This window comes from Opisthocomus hoazin, chromosome 2, assembly GCF_030867145.1.
Source record: "Opisthocomus hoazin isolate bOpiHoa1 chromosome 2, bOpiHoa1.hap1, whole genome shotgun sequence".
Taxonomy (NCBI): domain Eukaryota; kingdom Metazoa; phylum Chordata; class Aves; order Opisthocomiformes; family Opisthocomidae; genus Opisthocomus; species Opisthocomus hoazin.
Window position 1 is genome coordinate 46,053,270 of NC_134415.1, and position 17,378 is coordinate 46,070,647.

Below are 17,378 nucleotides of genomic sequence, written 5' to 3' on the forward strand. Positions count from 1 at the left end.
CTGTCCAGTTCCCACTGAAACTTTTGACTTCCCTTGGCTCTGGTGTTACTGCAGCAAGAGTTGGTCCAACCCTTGTGTTGGTTTAGGGTGTGGGTAATTCCTTCTTGTTCTTGAACTGATTTGATCTGAACAGGGACTCATGCAGACTGTCCTCTTTTCGCTTAAAACAGGGTAAAAAGCAAAGAAAAATTTCAGTGCTGAGAAGTGCAAGAGGAGAAACCTAACTTTTTTAGAGCTGCAGCCTCTTCTAAAATTTGTGGGTTTGTTTCATGAAGGCGGATGCAGTAAGAGCCTTCCTTTAGTCCTGTCTTACTCCTGGTCTCACTTCTATATTATGCTCGTCTTTTTGTTTTCTCATTTGGATGTGAGAAGCAAAATTATGGCTCTAATAATGCTTATGGCTTTGCCCTTTTCTTTTAAAACTCCAGTGGAAGTGTTCTGGGTGGGCTTTAGGCTGCCCAAGTGCCACTGCTGACAACGAGCTGATTATTAATTAAGAAAAAAAAAAAAGGTTCTTTTAGAGGCAGCCAGAAAAAGCCATAGGTAGCAGGAGGCCGAATAAAAGGATTAAAGGTTCCTCCTTAATAGAGAGGGGCCATAGTTGGCAGCTTTGTCCTGCCTCCCTCTTGTCTGCCCTCCAGGCAGAAAGGGTCTCCCAGCCAGCTCCCATCAGCCCGGAGCATCTGCTCCTGTATTTGACATCTGGGGGAAAAAAAAAATAAAGGCAAATAGCTCAACTACAGATGCCAAAGGAGCCTCTCCATTGCCAGTGGTCTTCTGAAGAGCAGGTTTGGGCAAGCCAGCTGCAGGAACCAGCCGTTGGGATAGCGTGGTTGTGCCAGGTGAGCAACAGTGGAGCAGGACACGGTGGCAGGGTGGGGATGGAAACGGCACCAACCTGGAGACATCCCAGTAAGAAGCCGGTCCCCACCTGGCCAGTCTCCTCCCAATGAGCTGCAAGTCTTTGGTGTCTGTCAGTAGGAGCAATTTCTGCTGGTTCAGCTGAGTGTAATTAGACATACGAAAGAGTTGGGACATTGTGAAAAATGAGGGAAGAGAAGGACTTTGTGGCTAGAAACAAAGAGGAGGATCCTGGTTTACTGCTGTGCCATCTGTTTCTTTAGCCCGTTAGGCCTTTTTCTTCCCTCCCTATTTTCACATTTATCAGTACCTCTTCCTCCTTTTTTTTTTTGTTTTTCCCCTTGCAGGACTTGAGTTAGTTGCGTGTTCACTTTTGGATATTGAAACCTTAAATGAGTGACATAAAACAGAGATCCTTCCCTTTCACTTGCCTTTAGTAGAAGAGATAAGGAAATGCAGCACTTTCTAAAGTGTTTTTGATTTCTGATGCCCCCCAACCCCCCAATTTTTAACCCAGTGAAGGGACAACCATACCAGTAGTGGACTTGCATGCCTCAGCTGCTTTCCATGACCCCTGGGTGCATCCTGCCTTGTACTGAGGCCAAGGCGTAGCCAGGGGCAGAGGCAGGGTAGATGCAAAGTATTCCAAAATATACAACCAAGCAAAATCTTTATGCTCCTTGCTCTTGGCCTCCTGCTTTTGCTTCATGTGATGGCTCCTCACACAAGCATCAGTGGCAATCCCATTTGCTCTATAGTTTCTTATATCCTGCAGAAATCATGCTTACTTTGCAGAGTGTGTTTGGAGGCAGGAAGGATCATCCGTGGCTGGCAAGAGGGGTTAAACCGGAGCAGGAGGTGAGAAACCCAATGCTCTGCACCTCTGCAGCATCTGACAGGCTACATTTAACCTGTCTTAGCCTCCCCGGGAAGCTACAGTTCAGGGTTTACATGGAGCTGGGTGAAGGCAACAAAACCTGGAGCTTGGCTTAGCTGCTTTAGTGTCACTCTCAGGAGAAGCAATGGCTGGTGGCTGGAGCTGCTGGCCGAATGTTGGCTCCAGGCTGGTTTTCGGAGCATTTGGGAGTTTGTCGTGTCTTGTTCAAGTAAAGCTGTTGGTGGGTTTTTAGCCCCTTGTAGGTCACGTTGTTGCTTCCCACTTGCAGAAAGTGAGCAAGATCTGCCTGGTGTAACAGAGAGACTCTCTCAAACATCTGCATGTATTTGAGCTGGAAAAAATGCTAGTTTACGGTTGACTTTGCAAAGTAATTTTAATTCAGCTTGCAGTGACCCTGTAAAGGCAGTCGTAGCAGAGCCATCCATGGAAAACATTGTCTTCACCACTCATAGGGAACTGTCCTTGACCGAGCCCACTGCTTGAGCACTGGCCAACGCATTGAAGTGGTGGCATCAGCCATCTGATGAGAGGACAACCCCACCCTCACCAAAAAGCTGATGCAGCTCTTGCAACCCTATGCCCATACCATATACCTGAAGAACTTTTGCTGCTTTTCATGTCAGGTGAGAGAGGCTTCCCTTAGGTAGCACTAGAGGGTCACCTTCAGGTTGAAGGTGCCTGTAAGCTATCAGGAGCGGAGGTGCATGAATACAGTAAGTAATTTCTTGGTTTTCTGAATTAAGACAGAAAATAATTTCATGTTGGACTTTTCTAGGAAGAAAGGAAATAAATAGAAACAACTTCAGCTCAGTGAAAGTTTGCATTGTGCCTCAGATGATTGATGTATCTCATTTAAAGAAAAAGTTATTTAAGGTGTTGGAAGAAAACCGTTTGAATCTTTTCATTATCTCCATCCTTTTGGTAGAATAGAGTCATAGAATGGTAAGGGTTGGAAGGGACCTTACAGATCATCTGGTTCCAACCCCCCTGCCATGAGCAGCGACATCTTCCACTAGACCAGGTTGCTCAGAGCTCCATCCAACTTGGCCTTGAACTTCTTCAGAGCTTGTGCACAAATACCACACACAATTTAGCTCTGACCAATGAAGCAGTGAAACACTATACTTTCAGCAATGTGGGAAACACATTTGTTGCTTTTCACATATTAATAAATCCACTAGTGGTGTCAAATGAAATGGTTCACTATAGCTTCTCCCCCCCCCCCCCCCAAAGTTCCATATCAGAAAATGAGAATACAGAAGAAAAATAGCTGAAAACTTATTTTTAAAAACATCAGCCCCCCCCCCCCCAAAGGCAGACAGCCTCTTTCTTCGATATGCATTGTGAAGAATCCAAAACGGTCAACTAAATCATCAAACCGGAGCCACACAGTTTCAGCTGAGCCACCCACTCAGATTTGCATGGTACAGGCTCAGCTCTTCCGTTGGCTTCAGAAGAACATAAAAGCATCTTATCCTGGGAAACCCTGATGGTGCGAAGAAACCCAGACAGGCCAGGAGATGCATCTGCACAGCGGGGAGCACTACCATGGATATCGGAATTTTCTATCAATTTAAGATTTCCAAGCCTATTTTTGAAAAATTATTCATGACAGAGTTCAGAAAAGCTGTCGAACTTCCCTCCTGCCCATCAAACTACAGCAGCATCTTGAGAGTGGCAACACTTGTACTGCGATTCCATTTTATGTCTAGCTTTCATTCATCGATGGCTTATTATGAGCTAGCTGCAAACTTGAATACTTTGTTTTATAGATGTTTATCAACACACTGTTAGAAGGTGGATAAATATCAGCTTATCTCCCTACTGAGCTCTGTAAGGACCTGTAATAATTAAGCACTTACTAAAACAGCTGTTAATGACTTACAAAGTACTTATGATTAGAACTTTAATTATAAATTATTGATGTATTGCTGAGGAGGGGAGTCACATAGCCTGTAAATGCCCTGGCCTCTGCTACTAAAATTATGAGTAGTTGTGAATACTTTCAGAACGGGTGACCTCAGAAAAAGCCATTGTTCCTTAGTGATGCGCAGGAATAAATGCACTGGAGTAACTGGGCGTGTGCGGAGCTCAGCCTCAGCCGGTGCAGCAGATGAAGACGTCTCCTGGGTGAACGGATGCTCCCAACATCTGGTATGTAAAAACCGACAACTACAGAGTGTAATTTTTTCCTGAGACACCCAACAAGGACAAGGCTGCACAGCCCATAAAGAGACAGTGATGGGGGAATGGCTTCTGCTGCGTGGACACTGCAGGGACCAGGCTGAGGGCTCGTGAGCCATCAGGTTGCAGGAGACGAGACCTGGGAAGAGCCTGCAGAGGTTACCCATGGCACAACTTTGCAGAGGGGGTGATGAACACAGTTCCGTCAGCTGTGTAGCCCAAGGTGACAGGCTATGGTTAGTCCTGATCTTTTGCCTAGATCTGGCTTTATTTGAAGTACTATGGGTGAAATGGTCAAAGTTAAGATTTTTTTTTTCCCTCCGATGCCCAATGAATTTTGAAACATTTACTGATGTCAGCAACCAAAAGTAGTATAAAAGCCTCATTTCTAAGACTTGAAGCTGCTTAAGAGAGCAAATAATAGTGTGGATTCATTGGCTGCCTGATGCTACTGGGAAGCCTGGTAGGAATGGTTTCAGTAGGCATGAGAGCTGAATCGTTATACACTAAAAATAAAGGACGTGTAAGGTTAAAAAAAAAAAAAAAAAAGGAGGATTATTTAGGGGGCAGGGAAAGGAAGGTGGAAATGTTTCAACAGGGATGGTCTTTCTGGAGCACTTCATATGTGGAGCTGTATGTGTGTGCTAATAATTTCTCAACATTTTCTGTACTATATGATTAATTGCAAGAGGATGTCTGGGTGTTTCTTTCAAGTGCTGGCATTGACTCCTGTGGAGCCATGACAGTTTTTTTCTGTGTGTAGAGAACTTGTGTATACACTTTTCTAACGTAAGAGTGTGTGCGCGCGCTCACACGTGCACAAGGGTGTGTGTTTGGGGGAGACTCTCGGAATTGCCAAATCACAGTATCTCGGGTTGAAATAGAAATTTCGCTAATATTTCTCTAAGGACACCATTTGCTTCAGCGTGACAAACCGCACTGGTCATTTCTGCCACAGGGAAATTTCTTTCTGTGCATGGAGAAGGGAGGCTGGTCTGTGACAAATGGGTGCTCTGGGCCCGAGCTCTTCGGGGTGGGGGGCGGGAAGGTGCCAGGGAGACTCAAAGTATGTTTTCCATGTCAAGGTTTTTGCAAAGACTGATGATATCAGTTTGAACAATTACTTCCCTCCATTATTTTTCCCCTCACTTTGGGGTTATTTTGGTGATGTATTTAGGGTATTTAGCTCATAGGCTGCTTGGTTTTGCCACAGTGTAATGACACTGCAAACCTTAAGCCTTTGCACTTTCCTCCTTACACCAAATTAATGATGATGGCTTGGTTTTTTTGTGTTGTTGTTTTTTTTTTTCCCCAGTCATGTGTGGGCTCTTTTGCCTCATCAAACCTGCTGGTTCTTGTTTATCAAGTCTGATGTGCTTTTTTTCTTGATACTGGGTAGAGGCACAGTCAGAAGCTCAAGCAGCTTCTCCTTACTCATGTCCCATAGTTCATCATAGGTGTTTATGCAGTGATTGTGCCATCAACCAGGAGAAAAATTTATTGGCACTGAGATGGTCTTTTTTGAGGTCTTATTCCTACCTTCTTAATTTGGAAAAATATAAAATTATAGCTGGACAGCAGCATTTCAGTCTTCAAATATCTTGAATAAATACAATCAAGAAGTACAAAACAACCTATTATTTTCTTGCGCCCATACAGCCACTGACTATCAGCTTCCCGGGGCTGGCGGGCAGGCACAGGTTTTGTTTCGGACCCAGTGGCCTTCCTTACCCCAAGCCCTTGTGGTGCTGGAGCTCAGCCCCTGTTACCCTCACTGAGGCTGGGGCTTCTGACCAGCTCCCCTCCCAGGAGTCAGGACGCGGCTGTGAAGAGCACCAAGGGACCAGGGCTGAGCAGCTCTGTAAATCACTCTATATATACTTAAGTATATCTCGCACACATATACAAGGACCCTCTCTTTTCTCTTGTTACGTGCTTGGTCCAGTACTGTGCGACCGAGTCAAATTTAGAAAACAGAAACAAGGCATGGGGAGAAAAAACACACTGAAAATTCAAGCGTTTATTAATTAATTTATTTAACTTGCATGTGCATTTGTTTCACCAGTAGTTGGTGTTCACAAAAAAACCCTTTGAAACTGACAAAACTTTCAGTAAACTTGATGAATACGTTGAAAGTATCTAATGATAAGAAAGTTGCACAAAATTCTTCAGTTTTACAGCCTAAAATGTGCTGAATATTGAAGAAAAAAACCCCCACCAACCCCAACTGTTTTTTTTATTCAAAGATGGTTAAAAAAAGTTTACTTTTGTGGCTAGTATTACAGTTTCACCTGTGTGTCATTGCTTTCACTGATGCAGCCTCTTTTCCTGAGTTGTCAAGACTACAAAACCCCTTAGAAGGCCGCGGGTGCTGTGCGCTCTGCCGGGTTTCTGCGGGTGGGTACCAGGAGCATGCGTGCGGTGGGGCGGCGGGAGCCAAACACATTTTCTTTAGAGTCTTAGTAAGATGTCCAAACAGGGTTAAGAAGAGAAAGCAGCGGGGAGTAAGACACGCAGATGTAAGAACATTTATTCAATGTTCGAGTTCGTATTTCTCTACTATATTCTTTTTTGTTTCTCTCCCTTCAAAAACTCTTTAACTTTTTAAGGATGATACTAAAGGAGCTTCTTTACTGTTGGTAGCTCTTTTGTCCTGGAGGAAGATCTTTAAGAAACAGCTCCTGCCAGGTTTAGATGTTTGGTTATAATTTACTACAATAAATAACAATCAATTTATTCACTATGAAATTCCATAATAAGAAAGAAACTATGTTTTCACAAAATTGGCTTTGTGTTTCTTAATGATACTGCAAAATGAAGTCAGTAAGAAAAAAAAAACAACCCTTGAAAAACATGGCTTTTGTATTATATATAATTAAAAAGAACTAATCATTAATAAATAAAATTCATTTATCATTGAAATAATTATGAAGCACTTCTAAAAATTTTAAAGGCAAATCTATTTAGGCCTACAGTTAACATGCAAAGTCATCCAACAAATAACACAAAATTGTACCGTAGTAGTCAACTGTTGCATCAACATTCAAAAAGGTCTAGACAGCAGCACGACTTCTTCTCTATGGCAAACATCTCGTAACGCAGCACAAGGGTCTGTTTGAGCTCCGGAGGATCCCCACTGGGTGGGCGGGTGGGCAGGCGGACTCCTGCCATCACCTTCCAGAGCGGGACAGAGATAACGGAGCCTTTTGCAGTAACCAAACTGAGCTTCCAGTGGCATGAAGCGAAGGGACAGCCCACCATGGGGCGAGAAGATGACCCTTGAGCAAAGGTAGGCCAGGTGCGTTGGTTCCCACCGCGGGAGACGCGGGGAGGTGAGGGAGACCCTGACGACCGCTAACACTGGGCCACTGCGTCATGGGTAGCGCCGGCTCCCAGCGCTCTTTGGGCTGCCGTGACTCTCCCCACCCCAGCGGAAAAATCTGCAAAACTCTCTAGCTTCCCAAAGGGTTGTCTTGTGGTTTTTTTTTCTGTTTTCAAAAGGGTTAAAAAAGTAGGAAACTTTTTTATCTTCTCAAATTCTAAGTTACACTTATTACTGCAACTAACACAACATTTACATGACAAAGTACTGCAAATTATCAAAACATACTGTACAGAAAATTACAAATTCGTTGCAAAATACATTGCGCTGCTATGACTGAGATAAAAAGTGCTTTTTTGTCACAAAAGTGTTCTTCTGAAATAGTGCCGTAGCCTGCAATAAAATTGTGGTGTTTCACTCTGGTTGTGCTATCAATTATCTTTCCAACCTTGTTTGCATTTGTCACCTTCTGCCTGGCTGGCCGAGAAGACAACAGCACTGAGGAGTGATGGTCCATGGCAGCGTGTGGCCACCCAGCTGGGGGCCAGGATCGCTCCCCGGTCCCTCGCAGCCCCAGCGAGCACCTCCTTGGGTTTTTATACACCACATTATTCTGCGGGGCTGGTTTTCCTCCGCAAGGTTTTGCTCGTCCTGCCCGTGGTTCCCACACAACCGCCAGGATTCCTGCGCGGCTGTCATCCAGACTCTGCATTGACCTCCTTCTGGAAAGCTGCCGGCTTCAGCGATGCCTGTGCTGCCTCATGAGGGGCACGATGCAAGAAGGGGGCCCAGCCAGTTTGAGAAATGGGTGTCTCAACAGTTCCTGTGCCGTGGCTCTCTGTGATGGCTCCCGCACCAGCATCGAGTCCAAGAAGCCCCGGAGGACCGAGGAAACCTGCAACATCACACCGGCGTTAGGGGCGGACAAAGACACCTGCTTCCAGCCTCCGCTGGGCCTGTGCACACTGCTTTTCTTGGGAAGACAAGGGACACGCTGAGCTTTCCTACGGCAAGAGATGTAGTGAGCTGAAGGGCCGTGCGTCTTCTATGGGCTGTAAATATTGAAAGTACCGGGCTACCAGTGGGCTGCAGAACAGCGCACAATGCACAGCTTTGCATGCGATGGGTGAGAAAAGCATTAACGCACTGACGGCTCAGGTCTGCCTTCTTCTAGAAGCCCACTCAAAAATGGGAGATGCCCAAAGGTACCCAAAAGCTTTGGCAGTGGGCAGGGATGTACCAACCCACCCGCAGCAGGGCTGACGTGCCAACGTGCGCTGCTCCTCTGGCAGGGCGAGGCACGCAGGGAGCACTAGGCTCTGCCCAGGGCCCTTCGCCGTCACTCAAGGCAAAACCAAAGCCAGGGCTGGGCACAGAACGGCTACGGTTGCTGACGGCTTTGGCCTCCCGTCCTCCCACACGCATCCAATGTAGGGCCCACTGCTCAAGGTGGTACCTAAAGGTGCAGTTTATCCCTTGGGCATGGAAGTGTTTGGCTATAGTTTTTACTAAATGTTTGTACGTTGCAAGGTCCTTGTGACCAGTGGAAAGCCTGACCTTGTGCATGTCCTTCACCCGGGGCGGTAAGTTATCGCGGATGCGGCGCATGGCCTGCAGCGGCGGCTCATTGAAGTAGGGAGGTTCGCCGTCTATCATCTCTATCACCATGATGCCCAGGGACCAGATATCCACCTGTAACACACAGTCCCGTCTCAAACACCGCTGGTAGTGCAGAGAGGCGGGTAACAGGCTTCAACACTGGGGTTCACGCAAACCTCCAAGTTGGCTCCTGCTGTTGTACCTGCAGTCTGTGTCCAGTCTAAGCCAACAGTCTGGTGAGCCACCACCATAAATCTTTCTTTTTTAACCAGCCGACAACAATTTTCTCTTCTGGGCAGCAAAGTGCATTGAAGAAATACATTAGAAACAACTTACAAACCCGGGTCTGCAGCTGGTTTAGGTGATGTCCACTGGAAGCACTGCTAAGGCGTGCTCGTTTGCACCCTACTGTGCTGCATTTCAGCTATGCTGATTTGCACCCACTGGCACTGCAGTGCTGCAGACAGGTGTAGCTAGCGGGCGAGCAGAGTAAAATTCGGCTGCTGTGAAGTCGGTTACGCTACTTCCCCTGATTCTTAGACTACAGGAACTCCATCTGAGACCCCAAGGCAAAGGGAAGCACTTACTACACGCAGGCCCGCTTCCAGCAAGTACAGGTAACACATTATACAAACCCTTTGGAAAATAATTCTGCTCCAACTTCAAAAAACCCCCAAACTTCTTTTTTTTTTTTTTTTTTTCCCAGTCCCGGCTTGCTGCAGAGCTGCTCTAGAATCACAATCCTCTGATGACTCTAATTCCCATCATTAGCCAGCCCAGCACAGCCAAGCCAGCTCATACTGCTTTTGCTCTTTTGCCAACACTATCCTTCAACTTAAATCCCTTTTTTCTTTTTTCCTTTCCCTTGTGGTGGGGAAACCTAATGTAGCTGTAAGTTCAGCCACTTTACAATCCCTTCAGTGTTATTAATGGCCTAGAACTAGCTGGTGTTACTATCCCTGAAATGTCTCCTACAATGCCACCCGTCCTGGGTGAATGCCGGTGCCTGCAGGGTGCTCTCGCTCTCGGGCAGGCGCGCGCCCTGCCTGCGCCACTCTGGTCCCTGCTGCACGATGTGAAGATGCAGTGTCACCTGTCTCAGGCCTCAGCTCATTTCCCCCACTTTGTCTGTGTGTGTGTGTGTATGCAAACATATGTGAGTAAATATAAAAATACATATATATATATATATATATCCCTCTCTCTATCTGTCTTGCAGGTTTGCTCTCTGCAGTTGTTACTATAGGCACTGTCAAGCAGAAGATGACTCCCCTCTCCACGCAGAGGAGAAAATGCAGCCGCGTCTCTGGCTGGGGAGGCGTGAGTCACTGTCATGGCTGAGTGTGGGAGAGGGGACTGCTCTTCCCAGGCTGGCAGTCAGAAGTGTTGTGACTCAGAGCTTCCAAAAGGATTGGGTACAGCACTGCAGAGCTGCAGGTCCCCACCTTTCTGGTCTGATCTGAAAGGCTCCTATAAACATGATTGAATTGCTTTTTTCAGACCATTTGGCAGTGCTTAAAATAGTTCCCACAAATATGCTTTCCCCCCAACTCCTGTCTCTCAACTAATGAAAGCAATGACTGCAAGGAATGAGCCGATGTGGAGACAAACGCTACAACAGAGGGTGGCAATCCAACCCACCCAGCTGGCTCCTGTGTTGGGGACCTACAGGACCATGCCGGTGCCTGTGCTGGCACTGCTCCGGAGGAGGGGGACCTCAGGCTGTGACAGCAGAGTGGAGCTCTCTGCCTGCAGGTCTGCGCACGTAGTGCTGTGACCTGGCTGTGCAGTACACGCACGTGATCTGGCTGCGGACTTGGCATATGCAGGTGCAGACACCTGTAAGGGCAGCTCCACGCTTGACATGAAAGATACTCAAAGGGTCTTTCACGATGTGGAAATGATGCCAGTTTCCTTTAATACAGCACTCTAAGCTAAAATATGTAAAGGCATTACATTGTTTAATGCGCTGAACGGAGTCATTATTTAGCGACTTTGTCTTGGAGAAACACTTTGAAGCAAGGCACGATGTAGCACTCTGGGGCAAACATAATTGCTGCTATTTAGCATATCTGCGTGAATGCATTTGAACTGCCCGGTTCTGAGAGGGCCCGGGGGGCTGGACCGAGGCACCACGCAGAGGGCAAACAGTCGCTCCGGGTGCACACGGGTGTACTCGCCTCGGTGCCGTAGGGCAGGCGGGATATCACCTCCGGCGCCATCCAGTACGGCGTCCCAACCAGCGACTTCCTCCTTGGGACCTCCTTCGACACTTGGGCGCAGAACCCAAAGTCGGACAATTTGATCTGAAAAGTAAAGAAAAAGTCACTCTTGAACAACAAGGCAAACTCCTCCGAGACACATGCGTCTCCAAGACACGTCTCCAGCTGCAGCTGGGGGGACAGGGATGGAGCTGCAGCGTTTCCCTGGGACAGGGCAGCAGCACGGTTCTGGAAGTGTGGCTGGAGACGGCGATACAGCCTGAGGGACGCGCGGCTCCTTACAATGAAGGCAAGGGAAAGAAACAGGAGCGAGTGGCAGTGGTGCTCGTTACTAAGATCGCCTGTCATAGCTCATTGCCTCCCCACTAGCAAAAGATGCGGTGGTGATAAATGGCTTATAATATTTAAAAAATAGAAGGGAAGCAAGAAATTCTGAAGTAACAGTGTTTTATAGTTAATCTATTATTGCATATCTACATAAAACCCATGTTTGTAGTCTATGTATGTATACTGATATTCAATAATATACATATTTCAAGTGATACACACCACTGCTATTATTTGTATCAGGAATACGATCTGTGAGTTTGCCAGAAAACAGATGAAACAAGTGGCATTCACCCCGTTTTCTTTTACCAGAGAGAGCATGGTCGAACACTCACAGAAAGCAATACTGCTGCCAATGATTTTTCAAGACCAGGACCTCACACTGCAGACTACCACTAAAGAAACTGTCTTCTTTATGTAGTAGGGGAGCTAATTTGGGGAAGGCAGGGCAGTGTACAAGACTTCCAAAATAGTTGTAAGAGATAAGAAGGCCTGCTCCCTTTGCTCAGGAACTCGGGAATTAAAGACGGCTCTGTCCTTGAGTAGCTGTGGCAGTGACCTGAAATAGAAATAATGGGATAGACAAGCACTCCGGAGAGCAGCTCTTGCTGCATCATGTGCCTGCTCATACTTTTATGTCAGTTTCTTTTTTTTTTTTACAACAGAAATTATGGAGAATGATCACCTCCCCCTCCCAGTTACTGTACAACAACAAGGTGAAAACTCCTCCAACTCCCAACCAAAACAAGCTGGTCTGAGTGTCACAGGCATTACCCTCTTCCAGAAACAGCTTGTTTTTCAAGGCTAAAGTTTTTGGGGTCCCTCCCCCCAGTATTTATTTGGAGGCCTGGAAGTTATCATAAGGGTTTTCCTGGACACTGGGCTCACCGCCATCAGCCCCATTTATACACCGCACAGCGCTGACCGATGTCCAAGCTGCATGAGCCATGTATCCGATCACACACTCAGTGTCTGGGGATACAAAATCAGCCCAAGCAGCCCTAGGACAACTGAAGTGTGAAGTTGCATAAATCCCTGCATTGTGTAGACCAGCATTTTATCATCAGCACTGATTTGTTTTCTTTTGGATTCAGTACAGACATTACTTTTTTTAAAACTAAGGGTATTATTTTTAACAGAATTACAAAATGATTGTTGGTATTTCTAAAATAAAGCCCATAATAGCCGAGTTCTCTGTGCTACATGCATTTTTCAGTTTACACGATGAAGAATGGAAGAAATAATGCATATTTTGGAAGCAAAGCCCAATCTTCTTTTTAGGAGCACAAGAGGTTTTGCATATCTATTGCTCATTCGAGTACATAAAAGAAGACGATTTTCTAAAAAAAGATAATTGCACAACACAGCCATGAAGAAATCTGCAATGCAGATAATAAGTACTGGAGTAACGAGTATAATGAAGCACTGTATGCAGGTCCTGAGAGCAGATCAGATGCTATTTCAGCAATATGGACTGAAATCACAACTGAAAAACTCCTACATGTGGAATTTTCTTCCCCCGACAGGATTAACAGGAGCAGCCTGCAACCACTGCAGGAGGAAAATCCCTCTCCCTTGGTGAAGTGGGAGTCAAACTACGAAGGCGAGCCTTTGATCAGGGAATCGGAGCAGGCCCGGGAAGCCAAGAGTTTTACCTTCTGAAGGAGAGGATCTAGGTTTGGTTCCAGACTGACTGGGTGCTCTTGGGCTCAGTCCAGCCCGCCAAGTCTTGCTCTAGACAGGTGTGTGATGCCACTGGAGTAACCCTTCAAGCCCTGCTTACAGGACTCACTGGCCATGAGTGCGTTAGTTTCTACTCAAAATTATCCCAATGGGGCCACAGGACGAGATGCAAAGTAGTGCCTAACCCAAGCCGAAATTAGCTCTTAAACAGGAGTGATTTGCCTCCCTCCATCTAAGCCTTTGGGTGCCCCAAGTTTTAGGTACCTCAAGCTTTACGGCTGTCTATGTCCAGAAATACCACTGCCCAAACCCACCTTTCTCCTTGTAAGGAAATAATAATTTCTTTGGGAACCAAACACTGCTGAAGTAACATTGTTTTGCCTGCAAACCGTTTTGCTTACTGAGCAGGTCATGTGCAGCATTTCGTCTCCCTCTCTCCCTACTTACTAAGAACACAAAGAAAGACCAATTCACTGACAGCAGCATCCCATCCAAGTAAACAAAAGTGTGGGACAGATATTCTCAAGCATCTTGTAAGTGTACCTATGGTAAAAGCTACTCTCACCATCAGGGCAGTGCTTCAGCCCCAATGCAGAGTATTTCTTGTTTGTATAGCCTTGATGTTAGCCTCCTAACTAGGTTTGGAAAACAGAGCAAATGCATAAAAACTTGCTGACTAAAGGATAACTAAATGTCATGGAAAGAAAAAAATTTTTGCGAGGCATCAGAGCAGGAGTGGAGCAGTGTAAAAGAAGGTCTCCCATCACCTAAGCATTACCCACATGGCATAGTTTCTTCTGCCACTGCCTTCTGACAACTCCGATTTCCCCCTGCGGACTCTGCATGCAGCACAGCTGTCAATCACCGGCCAGGCCAGGCCTGTGTTTTTCTGATTATGCTCTCTAACAAGTTATTCACAGGTTGTATCCCTTGGTTTCACGCGCCTGGCTTATTTTGTTTTTTTTAAGTTAGCGTCACTTTGAACGTGCACAGCTATTTTCGTGCCAGCCCCAAGAGACAGAAGGGGAAACGCTGGGCACTCACCCTCCCATCGCTTGTGAGAAGGATGGAGTCGCTTTTGATGTCGCGGTGGATGACGCCTTGGTTGTGCAGGTAGGACAGGGCTCTCAGGACAGACAGGCAGACAGTCGCTATCTGCTCCTCGTTCATCCTGAAACAGCAAGGCGGAAAAACGAGCTGAGCTTTAACGAAGACAGCGGGAAAGGGGAGGTGGAGCGAAGCGGCACAAGTCCCCCTTCACGCCAGTATACAGGCAGCCAGGAGATCTTTTAGGCAACGGCTCTGTGAAGCGACTCTCTCTGGTCCTATTTCTGTCGAAAAAGGGGAGATGAGGGGTGAGGAACAACTCCACAACCAAGTCTGGGTAAGTCTTCCTGCAGCACTAAAAAAGCAGAGTGTACTGTGTGATGTAGCCTGTTTCCCTCTGGGAAATAACGGAAATGCCTTATTTACAGCAAACTAACTGCTTGCCAAGGAGGGTAAATCACTGCTGGGATGGAAAAAGGCATGGAATACATACGAGAAAAAATACTCTTAATTGTGCAGACAAAACATCAGGCCCTGGGTGTAGCTCTTCGAGAGCACTTCCTCACTTTTATGCCTTCTATAAAAGTATTCAGGGTATTTCAGTAGAAAAATAAGCAGCAAGAGTCCACATTTCTGTGCACATGTGCAAAGCCCATTCTGGAAGAAGCTGTCTGCCACAACACGATGGCAGTGGCCGGGGTGGGTGGCCATTGCCACCCTGACCCTGCTGCTCCACTGCTGGATGACCCCAGCATCTCTACTATGCAAGCAGAAAAATACCCGTGGAGATTTCTGCTTTAACTTCGTGTGCTGTATTTTAGCAAAATCTTTGAAGGAAGGTCATGCTATGTAAAAAACCCCCAGAAGATTAAGGAAAGAGTATTCTGAGTTAAAAACATAGATGACAGCTCATAAGAAGTGGTGTCCTGGGAACATCTGTTTGTCGTTAAACTCCTGTCAGAAATATCTAAGATAGAGCTTTTAATGTTTGGGGAGTGGTAGTTAACAAATGACTTGCAATATTGTGATTTATTTCAGTACATCAGCTAAGGCAACACTGAAAAATAAAATACCTCTGTTACAACTCTGCTTTTGGTAGGATCTAAAAGCATCATTAAACTATGAGAGAAGACAAATTTTCTAATTTACTATTCCTTGCTTTTCTTCTTGCTCACCTAAATAATCTCCCACCAATCTGGTGTGGAAATCTTTATTTTTTTACTTAAGAGGAAGAAACTAAACACAGAATTCCTCTTCCCTACCTCATTTTATCCTGCTTATCAGGAAAAGATGAGTGAAGAGCAGATATGAAGCAGGCTGTAAAATCTAACGTTTCCACTCAGAAGAGGAAGAGCTGTTCCGTACACTACAGCTTTTGTGCCGGCAAATCGCCTGCTTTAAAGGTACGATATTAACTGAAATATGGGACCAAGCTCTGCCTTAAGGACAAATATTCTGATATAAAAATACTTTTTCCATTATGTTTTAGGCTTTATTTGCAGATAACATGTCTGACAGTGTGGTTACGTGGGTTATGAGTATGGAGAGAAATCACCCTTAGAACTGACATAGTTACGACAGCAAAAACAACAGTACAGATCACCAAACAGGGAAAAGAAGATTTTTTTTGCCACTTTAGGAAGTAATGGATAAAAGTCATGTCTCTGCTACATTACCTCCTAAAGCGCCGGCAAAACCCCATCTACCAGCAAGCCCTCTCAGGTGTTTCTTTCCCTTCTATTTAAAAAATGCCAGTACTGACAGGAATTCATCTGCAGTGGCTTATTTATGCTGTTAAAGTAAGCACGCTACAGTATACGTATGTGTGTATATATATGTATATACAAACATGCGCATATACAGCTATACACATACACATACATATTTATGTATATATACTTTCCATGTATATATATTCTATGCATGTATGCATTTTTATGTTTGCATACTTGTATTTTGTATGTATATACAAATACACAGCGATAAATGCATCTACATAAAAATACATATATAGAGCCAGGAGGTTCCCAGCTTCCCTCAGCAGGAGGTGAGGTCCGGAGGGCATGGTCCAGTGGCATCCATGAAGGGAAGCCATGGCATCTCCCTCCTGCCTGGCTCACGCTGTGGGCTTTAACCCAACCCACCTCGTGTGAGTCACGATATCTGTCAAAGCACCGCCCTCCAGGAACTCCATCACAACCCACAGCTCATCGCCAACAAGGTAACTGTTGTACATGTCAACCACGTTTTCATGATGGTAATCTCTCATGATTACAACCTGTGAAGGAAGAAAAAGATGGTATGTGAATTGCTACAAGCATTATCTGACACTTGTTTCGACCTTCTTCTTCACTGTACTTTTCTCTTTGTGCTTAGTAAAGGTTCTGCTATGAATCACATCCTCCCTAATCCTTATGCCAACGCACAAACAAAATCAATGTATTTACATAAAAATAACAGTCATCATAAATGCATTAGGAAGAAGGAAGAATCTTTAGTTGCTAAATTATAAGTGGTAGATAATTGGGTTTTTTTCAGACTGCAGGAACAGGACTGTTTGCTTCATTGCTTTTTTATTGCCAGTTGCTTTCAGTACAGATTTTTTTTTTGACCTGATCAATCGCTCAACCCATCAAAGTCTTCATCATGCATCAAACAGTACTTTGCACCGAATTTTAGCAGAACGTTGGTAGTACAGGGGATATTCGTAAGACAGCTCAGATCCCACATCTAAAGGGACTGTACAGAATTGGGACCACAGTAACAGCAGCCCAGCCAAGGCGGCGACCATAACCACGTGGTAGTGAGGGATGTCAGAAAGGCGGTCAGGAGAGAAAACAACAGCCAGGGAAGGCTTCATTATAGATGGAGGAATTTCAGCACTGCTGAAAATAAATTATCAGATGACGTGAGTGACTGGAGCGTGTCAGGGAAGCAGCTTGGTCCTGCACAGCGGGTAGGACCTGCTTCAAGATGTTCCCATTCAAGAGATGCTCAGTTAGAGCTACCGCAATGCAATGCAGTGCAGTCTTCCAGCAGAGCAAAAACAAAGCCAAAATACCCAGTACAGTCATGGACTGTGCAAAGAAGAACTGTGTGAAGTTTGTTAAAAACTAGTATTTTAATTAAAAAATGTTAAGTTTTTAAAGAAACCAATCTGTCATGTGCTGAGGGAAGATCCTCTTATAGTTAAAATGCAGGAAACGAATAATAGAAGCAAACGGTTTGTTCTCAC

At 45.5% G+C, this 17,378-nt stretch overlaps 1 protein-coding gene across 2 annotated transcripts in view; it reads right to left on the reverse strand.

The window, feature by feature from the left end:
- Window positions 1-5,968: 5,968 nt before the first annotated feature.
- Window positions 5,969-17,378, reverse strand: part of PAK5 (p21 (RAC1) activated kinase 5) — a 93,191-nt gene continuing 81,781 nt past the window's right edge. For both annotated transcript variants that reach the window (XM_075413480.1, XM_075413482.1), the window contains exons 5-9: window positions 16,288-16,421; window positions 14,141-14,267; window positions 11,045-11,170; window positions 8,823-8,957; window positions 5,969-8,160 (exon numbers count right to left, since the gene is read on the reverse strand). In XM_075413480.1, coding sequence (XP_075269595.1) covers window positions 8,005-8,160; window positions 8,823-8,957; window positions 11,045-11,170; window positions 14,141-14,267; window positions 16,288-16,421 — 678 coding nt within the window. In that variant the 3' untranslated portion in view covers window positions 5,969-8,004. The remainder of the gene's footprint in view (window positions 8,161-8,822; window positions 8,958-11,044; window positions 11,171-14,140; window positions 14,268-16,287; window positions 16,422-17,378) is intronic.